This window comes from Octopus sinensis, linkage group LG4 (assembly GCF_006345805.1).
Source record: "Octopus sinensis linkage group LG4, ASM634580v1, whole genome shotgun sequence".
NCBI lineage: Eukaryota > Metazoa > Mollusca > Cephalopoda > Octopoda > Octopodidae > Octopus > Octopus sinensis.
The window spans coordinates 59564560-59590564 of record NC_043000.1 but is presented as its reverse complement, the minus strand read 5'-3'; the positions used below and the strand labels follow the sequence as shown (position 1 = coordinate 59590564).

The following is a 26005-nucleotide window of genomic DNA, read 5'->3' as shown; positions in this document are numbered from 1 at the left end:
TGGAAGATTTTTCAGAGCAGCAGATGAGATACCTTGTGGTATTTGTTTCAGCTCTTTGTCTTCTGATATCTTGGATGTTAGACTTAAGCCACCGCCTGGGTTAATACATCACCTAGTACTTCTTTAATGTATTCAATGGAATTCACTTTGTTGCAAATATTTGGGCCAAGTCAATTTGAGAATAACTTTTCTTCTAGTCTTGAAGGCCCTGAGAAAAAAAATATAGGTTCATGAATACTGCCTTTCCTTACCATGCAGAAGCATGTAGAAAGAAATAATTTTCATTCTCGCTTTCTATAAATGTATCTAGTAAAAGTTCTTTTGACCTAGAGTGCACTTATTAAGATAAGGGTCTGTAAACTCATCATACTTAATATGCATGGTTTTAAGTAGTGTATGTGTAACTACAGATGAGTTTCCTAGTTATCCTAAAGTTATTTCTCCATTTTCATTACTTTCTAAACAATTTTATTTTCCTACACCCACAAGTGTCCAGTCTTGTATGTTTACTTACTGATTCTTTGTTTCATCACTATTTTAGCAAGTATTACTGAATATATTTTGCTGATGACTCAAAGTTCGATGAAACATGTCTATGACTTCTCTTCTATACTTTTGGCCAAAATGAAAACAGCATTAAAAATTTCTTTTTTTTTTTCTTTTTTTTTCTTCTCATATTTATTTCTTGATCATCTTTTTATGCTCCTTGCTCTGAATATGTTAACATTAACAACTTAGAGCAATTAGCCTATTCAAGCTGTCTCAGAACAAGACAGAGTTTCTCTCTCTCTCTCTCTCTCTCTCTCTCTCTAAATATAAACATCATCACTACCACCATTTTATCATCCCTTATATTTTCTCTTCTTTTTTTCTGCTTTCTCTTTCTCTCTTTTTTCTGTTGCTTTCTCATTCTGTCTTTTCCTCTCCCAATTTTTTCCTTCTGTACCTTTCTCCATCTCTTTCTCTATATATATCTTCCTTTCTTCATTCACCATTATCAACTTCACTGTTGGCACCACTGCCTCTGCCAATATCACTACTAGTACTACCAACTAATTTCTTTTCTTTACTAAATTTGAGTTACTTTCCTTAGAATTACATTAAAGGTAGGTTGGCAAGTACTATTGTATTAGCATATAACTATATGAAGGAAGGTAGTATTTATGTTTACACTGAACTTAAACCTGGTTTTGTTATTTTGTATTCTCTAAGTATTGAAGTTAAAATGATTGAACATCAGAAACCCAACATCGCTACAGTCCAGAGGCTGAAATCGATAAAAGAGTAAAAGAATTAAAATTAGTATTGTTCTAATCCTCAAATAGCAAATGCAATAGGCTCTAAATGTTTAATGATGTAAAAGTGATGACAGTTTGTACCAAAACTCTGTTGGATCATTGAGATACTATTCTACATTCAGCTTTTATGTAGTGGACATAAGAAGCTAATACACTTGTTTGGTATCCCGTTGTTGCCTACAGACTTGTAGGACTTGAATATAACACTACAAGCTAAGGAAACATTTGTCAACTTTTACAATGCCACTTTTGTTCTTCCTTCTACTCTAAGCCTTGAATTATATACATGCATGCAGTACCCCAATAGAGCCAGATGAATTTAGCAAGCAAAACTTAAATGCTTTCATTCTGGATACAAATCACAAATCTCTCAGCGGTTTTTCTGGTTTTCTTATCAAATTGCCCATCTGTTGTCTCAGGGCTGAGCTGCATTTAAACAACAGCACCAATTAATGTTTACAGATATATAATGTTTATACATTAGACATATATGTTTATATTAAAACCTTAGCTGTTAGTTTATAATTCATTTAATATGTTTGTGTATGTATGTATGTATTGAGAGAGAAAAGAGTGAGGGAGAGAGAGAGAGAGAGAGAGCATACAGAAACTTCCACTTATCTAAGGCAGATCAAAAATAACAGGCTGTATCAAAGAAAAAAAAAATGAACATTATTTTTTACTACTATGTATATGTGTTATATGTGTGAGAATGATGCTTAGAAGTGTGTGTGTGTGTGTTTGTACCACCCTTGTAGGCAGAGAAGATGTCAACAAATTTGGACAAACCCTCCACAGCTCCATGTAAATATAAATATTAAATTTATATTTACATGGAGCTGTAAATATAAATTAGACTCCTAATCTTGGATCTATTTTAGTAATTGAGAATCCACTCAGTTGTCTGTCTATCTATCTATTTACCCATCCATCCATCCATCTTTTCTTCCTTCTTGTCTGTCTAGTTTTTAACCCAATATTTACACACTGTTATTTATAGCTTTATATATACTTCGAAGTTTCGATGTTCTAAAAAAAGAATTATTTCACTCTCATTTCAAAGTTTCTAAATTCTTATGGTGTCAAAAGTGTGTGTGTGTATATATATATATATATAGCATTTTTAAAATTAAAATTGAAGCCAAGTTTCATGCTAGTGTGATCATCAGGTGAAACTATCATGACTTGGTATTGACGGTGTATAATATCCACATGTGTGGTCTGGTACTTGAGTTATTTCATTGGCTGTATGTTCTATATGTGTGTGTGCGCACACACACACAAATATATTTGGATATGTATAATATGCTTAGTTTATATAATGTATGGTGATACTCTAGTATGGCCACAGTCCAACAATGCAAAGAGTAACAAGAATTGTATACAATATTTCTTCATTATAAGGTTGGCTATAATTATACAGTGTAACAGATCAACATATTACAAATTAACCATACTAAACCAGTCTATCTGGTGGTGACACTGAGCTGCCTCTTATTTATGATGTAATTATCGCTATATTATATCTGCTTATATTTTTTTTTCCTTTTTAGTTAATACACATTGATTAGAACTGCAGTGTAATTAGTCTTTCTGTCAACTGTTTCACTTCAAATACAGATTAAACTACCAGTTGTTTCTGTTAGTTGTTGTTAGCCACAGGTCAGACTATCTGTAACCATTGCATCTTCTTTAAGGAGCTTAGAGTGACCTAAATTACTTAATATCTCCTTTCTTTATGGGCTTTCTATCTTTTTAATTAATGAAGTTAGAACTACATTTTACAGACAGTTCAAACAGTGGAATAGAATTTATGTTGTGCTTTAGTAATATTGACCAATAGTAGTAAACACTTTCTCTCTATCCTGTCTACTTATCTTTTCTCTAATAAAAAATTCTGCCCAAAATGGTAGACTTCACCAATGAAGTTTTGAAATAGCCGTCCCATACCTCATGAGGAAGGAAAGAAAGGATGTTATTTTTCCTTTATTTTTTAGTAATCTTGTTTCATGAAAAGGAAATTATAATTCAGAAAAAATTTCCAAACATTTCAGTTTTTTATATTTTTAAACCCCACAACCATTTTATACCTTTTTCCTCTCTCATGAGGTATAGAGACTTTGAGGGCCAACTATTCTTAAAATTTCACTTCTTCACAGCATAAAACTTATTCCATTGTTTGAACTATCTATATAACTATTTGTTCATACAGATTATTATTAATTTCCTTGGATTTTAATGGGTTTAGTACATTATTTAATGTGTTTTCCCTTACATAAGACAGTTGGGTGTGATATGAGAGAACTTTTACTACTACTTCTAGCAAGATATGTGACCATGCATCCCTGTCGCTAAGGAGGTGCACTGAATAGCCCTGACTTGTCACTATTCAATAGTGCACCCACAGATTTACAGTGATAACACTAATTTCAAAACCCCACTTTAACATTATTGCAAATTAGTGCCCACCCAGAATATTCTGAAGCACCCCTAAACACTAAAGTCTATTGACAGGCCTCTGACCAATTTGAGACTTTCTCTCTCTTAGTGGCTTGTTTTTCTAAAAGTAAGCACTTCTCTATCTCTCTCCCCACTATGTTAATAGTTTATTCTATAAGTTACAAAAAATTGCCTGCTTTTATCTATCTAGTCTATTCTACTTTCCTTTTCTCTTATTGTAGTGATGATAGTAGGCTGAACTGTTGGCTACTGAACATTCACTTTCATTGTTTGATTTTGTTTATTGTTATTACATCAGTGATTAGATAATAATAGTAAAGTGCCTACTGACATACTATCATCATTGCTTCTGTTACAAAAAAATAGAACTAAAAAAAAGAGAGTAAATAAACCGATATTCTAAAGCTGTTCTTTTTTTATAACTGCAACAATGAGGTCTCCTAATTGCAAGTAATGACTGGTGGTGGTTGTGGTCGGTCATTTGTAGATTATTACATTGCAATCTAAGCTTCTTATATCAGCTTTAGCTTGAAAAATCAGCTGAAAGCTTCTGCAGCAGATTAAGACTCAACATGCAATGATAATTCTCTACTAACCATTGTTCCATTTTCCCCTAATATATATATATGTGTGTTTGTTTATATATATATATATATATGTGTGTGTTTATATATATATATATATATATATATATATATATTTATACACACTCACACACACATGCATGCAACCATCCATCCATCCATACATACTATATTATATTCAAGGTAAATATAATTAAATGTAGTTTCTATTTAGGATACCTGTAATTGCTATTCAAATTCCCCTTCTGTTCAGTTAACTTGGTTTTTCATCTTGTAATTTTGGGGGGATATAATAAAAACAGTATGGTGGAGTTAGTTTTTGAAGAAAATTGTTGAAAACAAATAAACATAGAGGTAGGAGGGGTGCCTATAGTCAATAATTTTACTAATTAAAAGGCAAAATAGTCATGGCTGGAATGCCTAAGATCATAGGACTGTTTGTTCTGCCACTCCTCCCTTGTGGCTATATATCAATAGTAACAACTTTTGATAATTATGTAAAATGCAAAGAGAAAAGAAGAAAGAAATTTTAGACAATCTGAAAAACAGATTCAATAACTTGTTTTTTGTTGGTGTTGTTGTTGTAGTTGTTTACCCCAGGTCAGATTTGTGTTGTCATCAGATTAACCTTTATTAAACAGAGCTTTGAAGGTGTTCAAACCATTAGCATCCTGGCTTTTTGTTAGGCATTATGTACCCAAGACGACATTATTTAGTATATCCTTCCTATTTTAAAGATGGTTGAGTATGAATTAAGGGAGATTTGGCAGCAATTTCTAGCAGTTCATGAGACCATATAGAGACTCCTTCATGGCTTGTTAGATTTAACTGAGGTTGTCATGTGATGGTACATATAAAATTTCTTTTTGTAAATGTTGCTTGAATTATTTTGACCTGTAGCTCTTGGCAAAACCTAATACTTGATTTTACTTCCTGATTGTAAACATTTCAACTCACTTATGTTGCTAATGCTCTTGGAAAATATATGGACATCACACAGTCATCTTCCCAATAAATCTGAATTCAAAACCTATATTTCTAGTGCTGTCATCATCATCATCATCATCTATACAATTTCTGTGTTGGGAAAGAATGAACTGGTCACCACAGTCAGAGTTGGTTTTTATTTGGAATTACTGCCCTCCTAGACGAAGTCTCTTTTATACAGTCCATATTGGCATGATTTCTATAGCTAGATACCCTTCATGGCACTAACCACTTTATAGAGTGTACTGGGTGCCATTTTCTTATGGTTTGCTGTCAATTGAGTTTCTTATACCCTACAAGTCTGAAGAGTCCTCACTACTCTATGGTATCTCTTTTCATTCAGAGCAGCATGACCAAGAGGGTGGGTGAGAGTAATGCCAAAAGGACCAAAGTGAGTGGAAGGGAGCCAGAGTATGATGAGAGAAACAGCATAAGTTGGGTGAAAATGTGGTGAAGTGATAAACAAGAATAAGGAAAGAGGGACAGTACTCAAGAAAGTAATAGAAGAGAGGTAGTGATGGTAACTACATATTTGCGTCCCTCTACAACAAAGGCTTTTATTCAATATACTAGGATTCATGTTTCCCAACAGCATACAAACTTATTCATTTTTATACACTTTATTAAATCCTTTTGTTTATGTAAGAGCTCATTATTTCTTGAATAAATTTAAAGAACATTGTTTATTGAAACCTCACAAAATTTCATTTGAAAGAAATGAAAGTTATTGAATTTAAGAATTGCAGGAAAAAAAAAGAGTGTATTTCTTGACATTTTTTCTAAAGTATTTTTTTTCTAGTGACATTCATATTAAAGGGGAGGAAAAGCTGACAAACGTTTTACTTTCTCAAAAACTGTTTCATTGAAATTTTAGAAAAACCTTCTTAAAGTCTTAATTAAGATCTGGTTACACATTTAAGAGGCAAACTGACTTGAGAAAATGTTCATAGAAAGATATTCACTGTCATTTATTGATGCAGAAAAGAGTAGTTAGTGTCATTAAGATTATGTGTTAGTGGGAGGAGGGTTAATAATTAGGGTTTCAGTTTCCAGGACATCTCTCTCTTGCCAAGTTGATTCATTGTCATTATTTTTATTTGGTCAGGCAGTGTCTTAATAATGTTTCATGCATTTTTCCATAACTGCTTCAAGTAGAATTATTATTTTGTTGTCTTTCTCATTATCATCATTGATTCTTGAAATTCTAAGAGTCTAAAATATCTTTTCACTTGGCAACAAGTAAGAAATCCATATTAGCTGTAGCAAAATTATGTTACTAACTGATTGGTCAGTCAGAATATTTATGACAAACAATTAAAAATATAAACTCTAACGAATGAATATCACTGAAACAGGATTATTGATTTTTTTCTTTTTATTTCAAGAATTCCCTCTTTCTGTTAACATACATAATTTCATATTCTTTTACATGCTTATTGCAAATCTAATTAAAAAAGTTACCAAGCAGGATGCTTTTTCTGGAAACTTCAGCTTCTTTCTATGGAAATTACACAAATTTTGTCATAAAACTAGGTCAAAACTAAAAGTATGAATACAGAGTACATCCTTTTATTTTTTTGTTTTTGAAGTCATTTGTATAAATTTAGTAAAAACGCATAGCTCATCCAAGAAATGCTGTATTTGAAAAACAAATTAGTACAACCTACAGAATATTTTCATCATACATATGTAATGAATCCACCATCAATGACTGCTTCAGTATGGGGTTGGAAGCTGCAAAGACATGCCTGAATAAGATGATTTTTATCAATTTTGGACATAGTGTTGGTTATGGTGCACTTGAGAGATTGTATGGTGTTATGGGGGTGTTGGTTGACCTCTCTGTTGATGACACTCCATACATAATAGTCCAGTGGATTGAGGTATGGTGAACTAGGAGGCTATGAGTCTAGAAAAACATGGTCAAGGAGATTGGCACACATCCATACTTTGGTTGTCCTAAGCCTTAATAGATGGCAGATTCTTGTTAAAAGATGTACAGTTTTCTGTTGCATATTCTGAGTATCCAGGGCCTCACAACTTTCTCCAACACCTATGAAAAAAGGTGAGGAAGAATGACATCTCCTGCAATGCTGATGACTCTCAGAACTATCATAGTTGCTGGGAACTTAGTATGCATGATCATTGGAACCTCATTTAGGTCTTTGTATGACCATCTGTCATTCTTTCAGTTTACTTTTTGATCCTGATAGAAGTTTTCTGGCCTCTTAGTGTTTTAAATTGTTCACCAAGCACTTTGCACAAATCAAATGATTCTCTCTTGTCACATCTAGCATAAACCCCTTTGCATCACATTTGACTTGTACTGGATGTCCTCATTCACAACTCTTTTGATGGTGATTTCTGAAACCTTGAAGTCCTTTTGTAGTAACTCTGATTGACTTTCTGGAGTTATTATTATTATTATTACTATTTCTTTTACTTTTTGTACAAAGTTATGTGCTCCTCTGATGGCATTAGGACCCTGCATATTACTATTTGTTGGATCCCTGTCAGCAACTTCCAGCCCCTTTTGAATTTTGACAGCAAAGAACTAGGAAACAAGCTATCTCTGCATCACTATGATGCACTTTTAAAGCAACTATCACAGCATGCCTTTTCATTTGCTGGGTCAACCTGATGTCTGTATGGTAAAAAAAAAGAAGTAGAATAACAGATGTACCTTGTAATTAAGCTATTATGTCATATTAATTTGTTTATTCATGCCATAAAAACCTCTCTCCCTCTCCCTTCCTTCTCTCTCTCTCTCTCTCTCTCTCTCTCTCTATATATATATATATATATATATATATATATATATATATACACACACCAGAGTAAGCACATAAATGTGAAACAAAGTGAAGAAGAATAGTACTTGAATAACCGCCCAACGAATGGGGACGTGAAACTCTGAGTAATAGTTTTTGTGATGTCTTTGCAGCTTTATTGATAAAGTATATATATATATATATATATATTTATTGAGAGAGAGAGAGAGAGAAGGGGAGGGGGAGAAGAGAAGTCTGGAAAGTAACTAATACAATATATGATATGATATGATATATCATGCAGTTTCCTCTATTACAGCAGTCAGTTATAGAAAAGGCATGCACCCATAAAAGTCAACCATAAAATTTCATCCACAAGCTCATAAATTCTGCTGTGCAGGATCAAACCTTCTCAAAAAATATAATATTCCTATCTAACCAATGCCAGCATAAAAATGAGCATAAAGCAAAATATGGCAATGATGGAATTTATCAAACAATCCATCAGACATTATATCCTTTGAAACTTTTTAAGCTTATGTATAAATACTAAAGCTCTGTAAATTAACACATGAAAAAGGGAGAAAAAACACCCCCGATTTTCTGGACATGAATCATTATTTTTACAAAATTTGATTTGAACTAACTGAAAAGCTTTTTGCTAATATGAAACCCAAACCAGGGTAATATTAGAATTGCTTGTATATTCCTTTGTTATAATTGTTCAGTAAATGGTTTGATGTGAGATGGGAGGGTGTAGGAACTTTAAAAAAAATTGTTACATTATGGTAGAGTCATATCAGCCATTTAAACTACACATACTCTGATCTATTCACTTTTGTTGTTTAAATTTTGAATGGTGTATATGTGTGTGTGTATATATGTTGTATATACCTAAGTTGTTTGTCATATCTTTATATCCTGGTATTCTATTCTCGACTTCATGGTGTCTAATTCACTGGTCACAGGCATTCTTCATCCCTGCATTTATGGTACAGGAAAGTGGAAAAGTAGCAGCTAGTTTGTATATGTAAAAGTCAAATAACTTTGTGTGTATAATATTTCAACCTGGTAACCACGTTAGTCTGCAATTATGAAAGAACTCGATCTTGAGCATAAGGTTCTATATAAACGGATTTATTCATATTTTATTACATGGCCACTGTTGTTTCAGCAAAGTAAGTGATTTCTTTATGTTTATGTATGTATTTATATGTACTTGAATTTCTACCAATACAATACATATGTATGATGTTCATGTTTATGAACATATAAAGTGTGCAGTGTAGATACATAATTATATGTGTGTTCTTCCCCCATTTTGTTTCTGAGTGTATATACACGTCAATGTATGTGTATATATCATTCAGATATATGTCTACATGTATTTTCAATACATATATGTGCATTTTTATATGTATTCTTTTATTCTTGTTTGGTCATTTGACTGCTGGAGCACTGCCTTGAAGGATTTTTTAATCAAACAAATTGACCCCAGAACTTGCATTTTTTTAAAACCTGGTACTTATTCTATCGGTCTCTTTTGCCGAACCACTAAGTTACTGAGACATAGACACACCAACACCAGTTGTCAAGCGTGAAGAGGGGGACAAACATGAACACAAAGACACACACATAGATATATGCATATATATATATATATACGATGGGCTTCTTTCAGTTTCCATCTACCAAATCCACTCACAAGAAGGCACTTGCCCAAGATGCCATGCTGTAGGACCAAACCAGGTACCATGTGGTTGGGAAGCAAGCTTCTTACCACACAGCCATGCCTTTACATTTCAGTTATTCTAATTTTCTTTTATCCGTGTCCTTCGCTTAACAGGCACATTCTGAAATTAAATGTTTATCATGTTACTCTCCAATAATAATAATAATTTTTATCAAACATCCCAGGGAAAGAAAAAATTGTAATTTGTATTATACAATGAATAAATTCTTGGTTTTGAAGTTAGATAAATAGCATGCATGAGACTCTCAGCCCTTGAGTGACTTTTGTGAATTTCTAACAATCAATATCAATTAATATCAATACATGACCCCCTTAGGTCATGACTGACTATGGGATTGCACCTAGAAAGTTACCCTCCCAGGCACAAGTCCGGACAAGGTTGTTTATGGAAGACCAGCAGTTGCCCATGCATACCGGCCTCCCCTCTGCACGCCACCAGTGTTATCCAAAGGCCAATACAACTTGGCACCTGTGATGTCGCAACTCATTTCTACAGCTGAGTGAACTGGAGCAACGTGAAATAAAGTGTCTTGCTCAAGAACACAACATGCAGCCCGGTGTGTACCGTTGTGTTTCCGATGAAGAGCTCCACTAGAAACGTTAAACCCTCCTTCTTTCCTGAGCGTCCAATAATACTATATTTGTTCCACGTCCTCGCGTTGTTGTATTTTTTTGTGCTTTCATGTTTGGATTAACTTTATATGTATATATATGTGTGCATATATATATAAACCCTCCTTCCCTTCTTTCCTGAGCGTCAAATAATACTTTAATTGTTCCACGTCCTCGCGTTGCTGTGTTTTTTCTGTGTTTTCTTGTTTGGATTAACTATATATATATATATATATAGTTAATAAGATTCAAGTAAAAACCTTGTAGAATGCTATGCAAAGCCCATCCACAGTTATTGGTTACCTAATGTCATCATACAGTGGAAATGCTCTTGCTACTGGATGAATATAGATCAGGAATTCTCAGGGAAATTCAGCTCGACACAGAATGCGATAAGGCTGACCCTCTGAATTACAGATACTGCTGAGTAGACTAGAGTAATGAAAAATAAAGTGTCCTGCTCAGGGACACAATGCACTGTTAGGAATTGAACTCACAACCTTATGATCATCAGCAGAAAATCCTAACCACTAAATCACATGACTTCATACATGTGTGCGCGCGTGTGTGTGTGTGTGTATATGTATTTATGTAGGTATGTATGTGTGTGTGTGTGTATGTATGTATGTGTATATATATTTGTGATGTGTGTGTGTATGTATGTATGTGTATATATATCTGTGATGTGTGTTTGTGTAAATATGTAAGAATTTAGAGGGAAAATAAATATAACATCACGGATATATTTTAAATGGTCATTATGGTCCTACCATGATACATTTCATTTGTATATTTATGTACTACAAAGTTAAGTATTTCTTTTTTTCATTTCTTCTTTTTAAGCTTCTATTTCATCTAGTGGAAATTGTCTTATATTTGAATCTATTCTAAATATTTTTCTGAGTCATTTTGACAGCCCCACAGTTGCATTAATACTAGTATTGTTTTCTATATACAGGTACTTGATGATAAAGTAAAGTATACAATTTCACTAAATAATATATGCTAATGTATCAGCCTATCTTCTCCATTAAGTTCTTTGCTTTCATTTCAATAAGAATAATAAGCAAGAGAAAAAAAAATAACTCTCACACTCTTATTGCATGTCAGTTTTATTTGTTCTTTGTAAAGTCAGCATAGCCAATCTCTGAATACAGAATGGGTTTGCTCTTACTCTGTCTTAATGGGTATTTGCCGAAAAATTAGTTTGACATTGTACCCTATCACTAGAAAATTCAATCTCTGCATGTTAGTATAATTTCTTTTTTGAGTCTTATCAGATAGATTCTTTTACATCACATAAAATGACTTTGAGGCATAATATCAAGAATATGAAATATACATGCACAATCTAACACCCTATACTTTGACTGAATAGATCTTATAGTTTTTTGTATGTTGTATGACTTAATTTGTTTTTCTTTTTATACCCCTATAACATAAATAATTATTTTATTACTTATACTAGGAACAGATTTGTTTTTTGTATTAATGATTTTAATATTTTCAACAAAAAGATTTGTATTTTCTGTAACCATATGAAAGAAAAGAAAAATAATTACTCTGTTTTATTATATTGAAGTTTAAATAACTAACAGTTTAGAAATAGTTTACAATAGGCATAGGAGCAGCTGTGTGGTAAGTGTCTTCTACTATAGCCTCGGGCTGCTCAAAGCCTTGTGAGTGGATTTAGTAGACGGAAACTGAAAGAAGCTCGTCATATATATATATGTGTGTGTGTGTGTGTTTGTGTATTTGTCCCTCCAACATTACTTGACAACCGATGCTGGTGTGTTTACATCCCCGTAACTTAGCAGTTTGGCAAAAGAGACTGATAGAATAAGTACTAGGCTTAAAAAGAATAAGTCCTGGCCAGCATGGCCACAGTCAGATGACTGAAACAAATAAAAGAGTAAAGAGCAATAGATTTATAAAAAATAAAGTAGGTGTAGCAAATGTTTTGTAGAAAATGAGAATTTTGATTACTAATAGCATGGAGTTGCTTAACTTATTGTTACTGTTGTGCTTATTTTCATTTCATTTTTTATAACTCTGTTGCACCAAATGATTCATATTCTTAAAAACCTCGTCATAATTAATTTGCCTGTTGCTATTTTTTAAAACTCTATTATTTAAATTTATGACAGTGTGTATATTCTAGAATGTAGCACTTTGCCTGGATAGAAGTCAGCTTTCAAGAAACCATGTCTGCAATCTAGTTTTAATTTCCTTTGTAGCTATTTTATTTCACTTATGTTGTTAATGCTTATGGAGAAAGGCTTGGCTTTACTAGAAAGGTTTGGCCTTTACTCTTTTATTATACCTTTCCCCTCTAGTTCACTTTACTTCATGCCTGCTCTTAAAATGAGTAATGAGGAAACCAGTCTTGTGTGTCTCCTCTGATCTGCAATACGAGAACAGATTCTAGCTACACCCAGAAACAATATATTTTTTGAAATAAGAAGCATGCTGATAGCAGATCCAGTTTTCTGTCAAAAATCAGCTGCTTTAAAAGCAACTAAATATCATCAATCATTGTTGATTGTGCTTACAGGCACAATAGAAGATCTGTTTGGCTCAGTTTAACATTTAATTTTACTGATCATATTAATATAATTTCAAGCGTTTGTCCTAAATTTGGTATTATCTGATTGTCATGCTGATGAATTATAGTTTTTAATTTTTATGAAAAGCTGCAAAGAAACATATACGTTAGATTTTATAATAATTTAGATAGTCATTATTTCATTATGGTTTATGTGTTGTTTTAAATTTGTAAGAAATTAGCTGAAATTGCTTTCGATAATTTATACAAAATATCTAGTATTCTTTGGAGAAAATATTCAGGGACAGACAACTTCATTTAGTCGACTCTTCTTATTTATGTCACTCTAAAAACATTCTTATCCATAGCATCTTCTAATAATTTTTGCCTGAATTATCTAAACAGTATTATCTTGATCTTTATCATTGTGAGTCAGAAAATGCGTAAATGGTAAATTCCTTCTATCATGGTAGCTGGATTGTTGGATGATAACCGTATGGAAATCTTTATTTTATGCATGTGCATAAATTACTTGCATTCATTATTACAGTTTTACATTGATAAATACTATTGTATTTTTGGTGTGTTATTCATTATATATTTTGTTACTTCCTGCATGAATCAAATAAGCAAGATTTTTTCTGAACAAAGTGTTTACTTCGAAAATATCCAAAGATCTTTGACTTTGAATAATATGTGGAGATCCTCACTGGTAAAAAATTTCCATCATTACATGACACACACACACACACACACACACACACACTCTCTCTCTCTCTCCTTTCTCCCCGCCTCTCTCTCACACACACACAGCTTGTAGAAAATTCTGCTGTGACATTGGATCTAATCATTACCACCCACCTCTATTATCTCATTAATATCTCTTACCAGCACTGTCATTCCACTTCAGTCACAACCAGCCAAAGTGTTTAATGTTACACATTGGACTTTAATCCCATATGGCTTCCTGTTTGACAACAAAACACAAAACAAACCCAATATCAGAGTAAAGATTATTTGCCAACATAACATGGCAGTCCTGGTTTAGGATGAATGTTGCTATAATTTAGCCCTAGGAGACATCGTCTCCAGCTGGCTATATGACACGATCTGTCTCCTGGGGCTAAATTAAACCAAGACTGCCATGTTATGTTGGCAAGTGCCTAAAACATCAAGCAAAGAATATAAGTAGCGATCATGATACACACCATGAAGAAATGATCAAGCTCAATAACAATCTATTAAGCAACAACTACCCCAAAGACATACTATCCACTCCAGTTATAAAGAAAAGAGAGGATGAAACCAATAAACTGTCCACATTCTGTCTACCTTATGTGAAAGGCCTCTCCCAAAAGATACAAAAGATATGTGACCCACATGACATCAAGACTGTATTCAAGAGTTATACAACTCTTCACAAATATCTCCTTTGAGTAAAACCACCAACAGAAGACAATATGATCAAAGACTGCATGTACTCCATCCCATGCAGCTGTGGTAGGTTATACAAACATCACAAAGCTGTGACACGAGAAGATATTGATAAATCGGGTATAGCTGATCATGTATGAAAAAATGGAGACCACCTCCCCCTGTAGGATGAAGTTAAAATAATAAGCAGAGAACACCACTGGAAAATATGAAAACTAAAAGCACATATACTAGGACACAACAACCTCCTAAGCAGATATGAGTAGCATATGGGAACCAGTATTAAGGAAGGATAGGAAAATATTAGATTTATAAGCCCTAAAATGGCTTAGTAGTTAAGAGCGTGGGCTACTAACCTCAAGATTCTGAGTTCGATTCCAAGCAGTAACTTGAATAATAATAATAATAATGATAATAATGACATTGAAAAATATCTTAGAAATGAGAACCAAGGTTTGAAATTTCCCCAAGACACTTGATGAAGGCTGGAGGGTATATAAGCCAAAACATTGTGTTAACGACAAACAAGATGAGGACAAATAAACCCGTCAAATGTAAATAATGAGAAATAGAAGTGTCTTGCTCAAAGACACAATGCACTTCCAGGAATCAAACTCACAACCTTCCAGTTGTGAGCCAAATACCCCTAACCACTAAGCCATATGCCTTCACCTTCACATGTATACCACTGGTACTGAGAAACTCAGTTCAAATAAGTAAAAACATTCATTGAAGGAGATTTTACATGGTCACTCCAGTTGCTAGAAATAGTGGCCAAATCTTCAAATCACATTTTACCATCTTAAGAGAAAATGATCATATTGGACAATGTCATTCTAAAATCATTAAAATCTGAAAGGTATGAGTTATTGCAAGATTAATTCAGAACAATGAGAATAAATGGATCTTATATCTGAATGCTAAAGGGCTAACCACACCAGTATCCCTGTTACAATATTCTATGATGTTAATTATGCTTATGATTTAAAATTGTATGATTCAACAAAGTAAAAAGAAAAGGAAATACTAATTAAAGCATTTACTATTTTATTATTGTTGTGTGGATGCCCCCACTCAATAAGTAGGCTAGTCCAATACATATAAATAGTGGATGTGATAGCTAGATGGGAAGCATCGCATAGAGTGAGCCAGAGCCGTAGGTAGACTAGACATCGAGTCAGCAGAAGTGAGAGTTCGGTAGTTGAGTAGAGGTACGTTATTGGCGAAGGCACGCCATCCGAACGTGTGATATAACAATTATTGTATACAATATTAACAGCTGTAGTAAACTCTAAACATTAATAGTTCATTCTGTTGTCTAAGTACATGCTCGAATTGTCTATAATCAAAGATGTTTTAAATGGATGCAAATTCAGACCATAAATCTCCTTGAGAGCTTAACTGTTTTAATAAGGACCACCCAGTTTATAATGTTACCAGTCACTATCAATTATGAAGTATATTAAATATAAATATTGTATCTCTTGGTGTTGTCATGTCAAAGAAAGGAGCATCTAAAGCAAATGAAAAGAGAAGCTTAAAATGGTGTGAAGTAGTGTGTGTGTGTGTGAGTGAGTGAGTGTAGTTGACAAATACATGACAGACTAGTGAGCCAGTTTAGCCCCTGTCTACTACTAGACAAACATTTCTCTGGAGCATATCTTACACTAACAATTGAAATCTCTTTCATAACAGTGGGAGGACAGGTTGTCACTAAATGAATCCCTATCTGTTCAGACTATCAGAAAACTGGATGGACTGGTTGACATCTCTCATTTGCAGTGCCTTTATATTTTGATGAAAAATAATGGTCCCTATACCTCTTAACTATATTTAAATTTAGAATTAGTGAGTGAGAATTAATAGATGTCGGTACTGCCATGAATGTGGAGCAAGTGGACTCAAACATCCAGTATCCAGTGATATAAGAGTGCTAGTTAAACAAAAACTTATGATCATAGAAAACTAAAAGGACACACACACGTATATACATATATGATGGGCTTCTTTCAGTTTTCGTCTACCATATCCACTTGCAAGGCTTTAGTCAGCTTGTGGCTATTGTAGAAGACACTTACCCAAGGTACCACACAGTGGGACTGAACCAGGAACCATATGGTTGAAAAGCATGCTTCTTACCACACAGTCACACGTGTGCCATTATTCATTATTTGGATAAATGTTTCTGCAAAATTGGCTCTCTTTATTTACTTTTGGTATTACCCATTTCTATTCTTAGATTGGCTGTTAGATATTTTGTTCCATATTTCTCAGCAACATATATTTGATTTTATTTATTATAATCATAATCTGCTACCAGCTCATCACCTTCTTCTCAACACGACACAGAACCCTTTGTTTTACAAAGAACACTTGAAGATCTCTACAATTTAACTATACTCATAATTCTTATTCTCAGAACTTAATCTCTCCCTTGGACTGTTTATAGTACATCAAATGATGTTAGACAAACTTATTTCAGAGCTATTAAGCAGGTATTTTTCTCTCCCTCTCCTCATCCTTGGTTGTCGCTATTTTCTTCTCCAACCAGACATCCAGAGCTTTCATGCTAAAAATATTACCTACTCAGTTTTGATCTTTCTCATAAATATTATCACTGAAAATGGACTCTAAAGTACACACTTTGTGACTGGATAACTCAACACATGTCATATGATAGGGGTTGGAATAGTGCCTCAATATCTTTGTTTTTATTTTCACTTTTTTTATCATTGTGTGTGTGTGTGTGTGTGTGAGAGAGAGAGAGAGAAAGAAAGAGAGAGGGTGAGAGAGAGAGAAATTTAATAGTTTGTTGCTAAAATAATAAGCAATAAACTTTTATGTAAACACTATCTTTCAAGAAAGAAAATTAACTGATACTTCTACAGAGAGAATATTCAATATAATTTTTGTCTTCAGACTGCATTTATATATGTATTTTGACATGCACGCATACACTTGTGTCGGAAATTAATTAGCACTTCTCAAATTTCTACATTTTCTTACATTTTCTTAATTTAATTAACTTATTAACAGAAACGAACTCGTTTTTAATCAAAAATTTATTAAAACATATCCCAGCACACCACATAATTGTTATTAATCGTGAAATTTAGTCAATATCTTGTTGCTCCTCCTTTGGCAGCAATGACAGCTGCTACGCGGGTCGGCATGCTGTCTATGAGTGCCTGCAGGTACTGTGCAGGGATGGCCCCCCATGCAGCAAGAAGTGCCCCAAACAGCTCATGTCGGTTCCTGTATTGTTGCACATTCAAATCCCTACCCAATCGACTCCAGAGGTTCTCAATAGGGTTCAGGTCAGGTGACTGGCCAGGTCAGTCCATGACCGTCACCCCATGGTCCTTGAAGAAACCGGTTGTGAGCTTGGCTGTGTGGGAAGGCGCGTTGTCCAGCAGGAGCACGTACTCCTCGCCACCAAAGAGGTATCCCGTACTATCTCAACGTACTTTGCTGCGTTGATGTTGCCTTCGACGGCATAAAGCCGCCCAACACCACTGTAGCTGAACGCCCCTCACACCATCAGACCACCCCCACCATGCTTCATGGTGGGAGCAATGCAGTCTTTGTTGAAGCGCTCACCCCTGCGGCGTCGCACATGGACAGGCTTGTCACTGACGAGACTGAATCGCAACTCGTCAGTGAACATCACTGTTCGCCACTGCTGCACGGTCCATGTCTTGTGGGCACGGGCCCAGAGCAGCCGCCTCTTCCGGTCTTGGGCTGTAAGGAGCGGCTTACGGGTGGCCCTACAGGATTTTAGACCAGCTTCCAGTAATCTGGTCTTGACTGTGGTTGTAGACAACTGCTTCCCTGTCATCTTTTGCATCTCCTCCGCCAGTTGCCGGCTCATTGCCCTTCGGTTGTACAGTGACTTTCGGATCAGCATCCGGTCCTCCCGCTGGGTCGTCAGCCTCTTCCGTCCCCTACCCTTTTTGTCAGCTGCTGATCCGGTTTCCTCGTATTTCTTAAATAAGCACTGAATTGTGCACCTGGCTACACCAAGTTTTCTGGCTATTGCAACCTCCGACAGCTTCCCACGCCACGAGAGAGCCTCGTACCGTCTCTCCAAGGTCATGCGAGGTCTTGGGCCCATCTAGGAATGAACTATAAAAACCAGTTATTTTCATTAAAACTATTCATTTGAATAATGTTATGCTATAACAAAACTGCTATGAGTTATTATTCATTAAACAAAAAGGAAAGAAAGCAGAATTTCTCACCTTATTTGATGTATAACAGAAAGTTTTGTGAACTGGAAGTGACGTCACCAAGCAGAGTGTAGGAGAATTTGTGAGGAAAAAAAATCTTGCAAATACACAAATCAATTAATCTACGAGCTGTTCAAAACGTCTTACGCGATGAGAAAACTTAGTACGGTGTGATTTCGGTCCTTGCGAGGCGCTACCTATATCTATTAAACAAAGGAAGATTTGTCTGCATCCGCACTCCAAGTTGTTGTTGCACTGCTATGTCAACATCATTAGGCTGTAGACTCTCAAACTGCTCTGCAAACAAAGTTACGTCATCGTTCTGCGCAACAGTGAACTCGCAACAAAGCAATAGTTCGAGATATGGCCACTAGGTGACAGCAAATACCTTGAGTGAAGAGCAAATCAAGGGTGCTAATTAATTTCTGACGGTAGTGTATAAAAGTACACACATGCACACACTTTCATACAGGTACACACACTCTGAGATACTCTATATACCTGTATACATGTGTAAACAAACGACAAGACCAAAGCATCCATGTACATACATATTTCTACGAAAATAACCCTATTTCATCATGCTTAACTTTTCTGCAAGACTTTGAGCTTCTCTTGCCCAGCACTTTAAGTGTAATTCAAAACATTTTCCAGGAAGTTGTTGCTAATACAATTGTCATTATCTATAGTCATTTTTGTTAGGAGTGCCACCATCACTGCTATGGTGATGACATTAGTGGTGGAGTACAACATTGGTGGTGGTGGTGGCAGCAGTAGCAGTAGTAGGGTTGCCAAGAAAAGAAACAAACACAGCATCTTTGGAAATTTTTACATTATAAGAATTACTCATTCACTCCATATTACTCTCTCTCTCTCTCACCACCCTCTCCCTTTGTCTCTAACTCTTTCATATTACTTGTGATTCTCTAATAATAGATAATTATGTCTGTCTTGTGATCTTCTTTCTCTTTATCTAACAGCTGATCTATAATCTAGTGCCATGGAAATAGGTTGAATTGCTAAATCATAATGTCAACTTGTACTAAAAATGTGTGCGTGTGCATGCACATCTGTGAGATATATATATATCACAGATGTGTGTGTGTGTAGATATATATGTATATATATACATATATATATATATATATATATATATATATATATATATATATATATATATTATATATATATATATATATGCAGGAGGGGTGCATATCTATAGTGTGTATGGATATATGTCATCTTTTTTCATCCTCTGCTGGTGTGGTTGTACAAGCATGAACATATAAACAGACAGCTGTGAACTTATGAGAATCACACCTTTCATGTTCATACATAAATTTCACATGAGTGGCTGTGTGGTAAGTAGCTTGCTTATGAACCACATAGTTCCTGGTTCAGTCCCACTGCATGACACCTTGGGCAAGTGTCTTCTACTATAGCTTCGGGCAGACCAAAGCCTTGTGAGTGGATTTGGTAGACGTATATATGTATGTATGTATGTGTGTGTGTATATATTTGTGTCTGTGTTTGTCCCCTGAACGTCGCTTGACAACCGATGCTGGTGTGTTTATGTCCCCGTAACTTAGCAGTTCAGCAAAAGAGGCTGATAGAATAAGTACTAGGCTTACAAAGAATAAGTCCTGGGGTCGATTTGCTCGACTAAAGGCGGTGCTCCAGCTTGGCCACAGTCAAATGACTGAAACAAGTAAAAGAGTAAAGAGTACAAATTTGCAAACATACATGTATGTACACATATTGTAAATGACAGGATGTGTGTGTTAGGGTAGAGCAAGTTATTCTATGAACATGTTCTTCTAACTGCTGTCTACCATAAAAAATAGGGAATCAGAGAATGTTGTTTGCCATCAACTAGCTTCCTGTCCAGGAGGTGAAGTTTTACATACTCCTCTACTGTCATTCAGAAAGGTGTGAAAAGCTAAATTTCTATCTCATACTCATCGAAATCTGTAAGACTGACCAGCCAATAATGGTCTCGCATTATAAAATGTATACTAGCAGGTGGAATAAATATTGACCCTTGAAGTCATGTGTGTGTGTTAAAGTTCTTACACTACACTTTTCAAAAAGCATTTGCTGTGAAATTAACATGAATGTTAATACATCTTATTCTCTTTGCACATAGGAAAATAAAGGAAATTGTCCTGATATGCTTCATGGTACATTAACCATTCTTCAGAGGATGCCCAAACACATTTGCACATGTGCATTCTCTCTCCCTCTCTCCCTCTCTCTCTCTCTCTCTGACACACACTCACACACACACACACACATAAAGTGTCCAGAGAAGTCTGTAATAATAAAAAAAATGTTATTCAGAAGTAGTAGAGGCTTAGAGTATTCACATATAAATATAAAAAGTCTCTGGGATAGACTCTGCAGTGTTTAGACAGCACAAAAAAAATTAAGATTAAAGGATACAAACAGTGTTTCATTTTTTTCAATTCATATCTCCCATTGTGACCTATCCTCATGACCCATCCCACCTCCCTGTCCTTCAGTAACTCACAGGATTCTTCCCTTGTCTGTTTCTCCCTTTCTGATTTCCCCTCTCCCTCACATCATTCATCCATACTCACCCTTATAATGTAGGACAGCCTTAGACCCAGCCCACGAAACCTGCCCTACCTTTCTGGCCCTTCCTTTCTTGCTACACCCTGATGCTAATCCCTTCCTTCCCTTTTTCCTATTCCCTGCTATACTCTCTCTTTCCCTCCTCTCTATCTCCCCCTCTCTCTCAAGAGTGTCTAATCTGTTACTCTCTCAACTATTACCTTCTCACAGCTATGAATCTGTTGCTCTCATCAGCCTAAAATCATTGCACTCCTCTTCTATTTTCCTTTTGTTAAAGGGGCCACTTTAAACCATTAGTTTTGCACATTGCAAGACAACCTTCTTTAGGTCAGTGTCATGGAAAAAGTACTCAGTATACTCTGTAAAGTGGTTGCCATCACAAAAAGTATCCAGTTGTAAAAACCATGCCAAAGCAGATATTGGAGCACAATATGGTCCTTCAACTTGTTGGACCCTGTTGAACTGTTCAACCCATGCCACAATGGAAGGTGGACATTAATGATAATGGATGCACATAACTAAACTATGAAGCAACATCTCCATTACCTCTGACTTATTATCAATTAATTAGTTAGTTCTTTATTTATTTATTCATATGCACATTTTTCTTCTCTTAATTCTTTTATTCTTTTGCTTCAATCATTTGACTGCAGCCATGCTGGAGCACCACCTTGAAGGGTTTTAGTCGAACAAATCAACCCCAAGGCTTATTTCTTAAGCCTAGTACCTATTCTATCAGTCTCTTTTGCCAAACCACTGAGTTACATGGACGTAAACACACTGACACTGGTTGTTAAGCAGTGATGAGGGGAGGAACACAGGCACAAAGGCACACACAAAGGTACATGTATACATATACGACGAGCTTCTTTCAATTTCCATCTACTAAATCCACTCATGAGGCTTTGGTCAGCCCGAGGCTATAGTAGAAGACACTTGCCCAAGGTGCCATGCAGTGGGACTGAAACTGGGACCATGTGCTTGGGAAGCAAGCTTCTTAACACATAGCCAGAGCAATAAGAGTTTGTTTTGATATGTTTCATGGTTTGTTGACACCCTCTCACACACACACACATCTTTTTCTTCTACCATGATAATTTATATATAACATTCATACACATTATACATGTATGTTTATCTTTTCCTCCTAGCATGATAATTAAAAAATGTTCTTTTCCCCACCCCATTCTTATTCAGACTCCTCTGACAATCACTACTAAGTTTTGTTTACATTTTCTCTCAGTAAAAGAAATTTTAGAATAATTATTACGTATATGTATTTTAGGTAATTATCATGGCAATGGAGAAGTAGAATAATTGGATATTGAAGAAAATACCTTACAGTATTTAATTACAACCATTTAGATTTTAAGTTCAAACCCTAAGATCAATTTTGTCTTTCATCTTTCCAAGGTCAATAAAATAAGTACCAGTCAAATTCTGGGATCAGTGTAGTTTTTTTTATTCTTTCCCTGCTTCAATTTATGGGGCTGATCACTTGTTGGGAGATAGCTTTGAACACCAAAAGGTCAAACAAATCTATCTCTACAAAGGCATAGAATAGATAAAAAAAAAACAATTATTGTAGATGATTATCATCAACTCCACAATATAGCTGTTTCTAGAATATATTTTGCATTTACTATTGTTGTTGTTGCTTAGTTCCAGGTCAACCCTGATTGGGCAGACTTATGATCAAAGATATCCCATATGACCACGCCATTTTTTTTTTTGTATATCTGTCTATTTTGTTCAAAGTATCCCTTTTTTTTTCTCTTTTACTCCAGTGTCTAACCACTTGTTTCATAGGTTAGTGTTTAAGTTATTGAAATCAGGCTCCTAAGGTTGAGGGTTTGATTTTGGGACCAAGTAGCCTATTGTATCTTTGGTCAAGGCACTTCATTTCACATGACTCCAATCCACTCAGATGAAAGTGAGTCATGTCTACTTTTGAGTGGCACTTTGCAGGCCATTACACCAAAATCTTACAAATTTCAAGATGTTCAAGACCCTTAATGACTATATCAGACTAGATCATGACAGTGTGATATGAGTAGGACTGAGGGATCACACTGAGGCATCATTATTGGCACATTTCATATAGTGTTCTCTAATGAATCAATAGATTTAGATTAAAGGGATTTTTTTTTTTAAGTACAACTTTTTTTTACCTATATTTTCTTCTTTCTTTCTCTGATATTTTCTCTCTAACTGAATTGCATCCATAATTTTTACCATATTTATTCATATTGTTTTTATTATTTTTTTTATTAAAGTCTCTGAGTAGGCTTCCAATATAGAAAGATGTCGAGTAGTTCTCACTTTTTTTGTGTGCTATGTATATATATATATATATATATATATATATGTGTGTGTGTGTGTATATATATATATATATATATATATATATATATATATATAGAGAGAGAGAGAGAGAGAGAGAGAGAGATAGATAAGACAGTATTCTTAGAACTATTATAGTATAGATGATAATATGTATTGTGGAGAGGGAGAGAGAGCATCTGTGTATGTGTATTCCTCCTGAAACATATGTAGGAAAGAACTAGTTACTGTCTATTCATATTGTCCATTCAGTTTAACATCGATGCCCCCTCAATTGTTTCAGTCTTCTTTTGACATTCTTCATCACCAATAGCAATTCCAAAGAAAGCCAGTCTCTGTTACTTAAATGTCAAATGTTAATCTGTCATTTTCAGTGGTTTTAGCAAAATGAAGTCACTAAGGTCATGTTTTTTTCTCTTTGGTTTATAAACATACAAAGCCTTTCTTTACATTTTGTTATATTGGTTAAAGAAACTTTATAGTTTGATATATCAAATACTTTTCTCTGCTTTGCATTACATATTCTTTGATTTCTTCCCACCCCTCATTCTGTCCATCCTTTAAACCAATGTATCTTTCACTATGTTGTCATAACTGTCATTATAACTATGTTATAGCTGCAACCATATACCTGTTCTAGTTAGTGATATTTGTGTTAGAATAAATATTTGCACCAACCAACCAACCAACCAACAAGTAACTATAACAATTTGATGTTTTCTTTACAGACAAAGAATCTTTGTCTTTCAAGTTACTTGGTGACCTCCACTAGTGCTGGTGTCACATAAAAAGCATCCAGTCAATACTGTAAAGTGGTTGGCATTTGGAAGGGCATCCAGCTATAAAAACCATGCTATTTTTCTAAATTTAGAGTTTCTAAGAAAATGTTATCCCATGTATCCTTCCGTTTAAAGTTGATATGGCGAGATTTAAGGGAAATGTGGTTGATATTACTAGCATGCTGAGTAACTGCATGCAGGCACTTTTATTGGCTTGAGAAGTAAAAAGATGGATCGGATTGGGAAACTTGAAGTGGAAGCCAGATGATGGAGAAAAGAGCTGAGTAAATCATTAGTTTGAAGCAGATTCTTAAGTGGGAGGAAACACAGAAATTGTCTTTTATCATCAGGAATATATTTTATGTAACATTTCCTTAAAAATAGTGACTGCAGATAAAAAGACTATGGAAATACAACAAACACATTTATTGTTCTGTAGCTATTTATATGTTTGCCTCACTAAACTATCTGACATTTTCTTCTCTTTATCTCTTCCTCTTTTCTACATACAAACACGCATAAATGAAGCAAAAATAATTCTATACTGGATCAGTATAGATTTTTCTGTATAATTTATCCTGTAATAACATCTTTCTAACTGTCAATACAAATATTTATGAAAGAAAAAAAATATCTTTGTTGTGTTTAAACTATGTCAAAGGATATTTTTATAAGATTTTATTTATAAACAAATGTTTGTGTGTATAGGTATGTAAGGTGATGTATGTTCAGCTGTGTGTGTAAATATGTGTATATATATATGTATGTAGTTAGACATTTTTGTATATACTTGCACACACACACACACACATTTATATTAAGTAATTCAACAAATGTTCCCATAAGGGTAGTTTATATCCTACAATAGTCTTGTATTTATATACATCCTACTTTTTTTCCTCTTTAGCAAGCTGATTCATATCTCAGTCTCAATTCTATCATGTTGCATTTTCACATCAATTGACAAACCTCTTAAGAAAAGCGGGAGAGCATATCTCTCTCTCTCTCTCTCTCACTCATAAATTTGAAGCTTTGTGAGTCTACCATGTAAGAAGAAAGCAATATGATAAAGATTGTCGAATTGTTGAGTCATAGCATGTTACTTGAATTGCTTACTCAGCAAAGATGTGATGCTGTGTGCTGAGTTCTTGGGATTTATGGGATGGTAATATACAATACCAATGAGTTCTGAAGTAGTTTCAGATTGAAGTACAACAATATTGTTAATTTATGCAATGGAGCCTGTGAAAACTTTACTTGACAAAAGCTCAGTAATAGCTTTCTTTTTCTTTGAAAATTTTAAAGTTTCTCACATGAAACGCAGTGTTGTATTTTCAATAGACTTTCCAGTTAATGTGAGTTGGGGAGGGAAATCAATGTGATCCATTGTGAACAACTGGCAGAAATAATTGCAAAATGTGACAGCATCATTTCATTCTTTAACAATAAGAAAGTTAGAATTTTAATAAGATGACACTCTGGCATTTATAAAGCTTCTGCTGTGATTGATAGGAAAATGGAATTCTTTTTGTTGTTGTTCTTTTCTCTCCAAGTTGATTTTAAAACTTCCAACTCCCCTAAAGTTGATAAATTTAGTCAGAATTAAAGGCTATTA

General features: G+C 34.6%; 1 protein-coding gene across 7 annotated transcripts in view; it reads left to right on the top strand.

Moving 5' to 3' along the window:
* Nucleotides 1–26005, top strand: part of LOC115210255 — a 757977-nt gene that overhangs the window by 609919 nt on the left and 122053 nt on the right. For 6 of the 7 annotated variants that reach the window (XR_004998729.1, XM_036502024.1, XM_029778737.2 and 3 more), the window contains one exon: nucleotides 11424–11438. The exons of the other annotated variant lie outside the window; for it this stretch is intronic. Coding sequence is in view for 5 of the 6 variants with exons in the window: in XM_036502024.1 (XP_036357917.1) it covers nucleotides 11424–11438 (15 nt within the window). In the remaining variant the exon portion in view is untranslated. The remainder of the gene's footprint in view (nucleotides 1–11423; nucleotides 11439–26005) is intronic. 7 annotated transcript variants of the gene reach the window in all.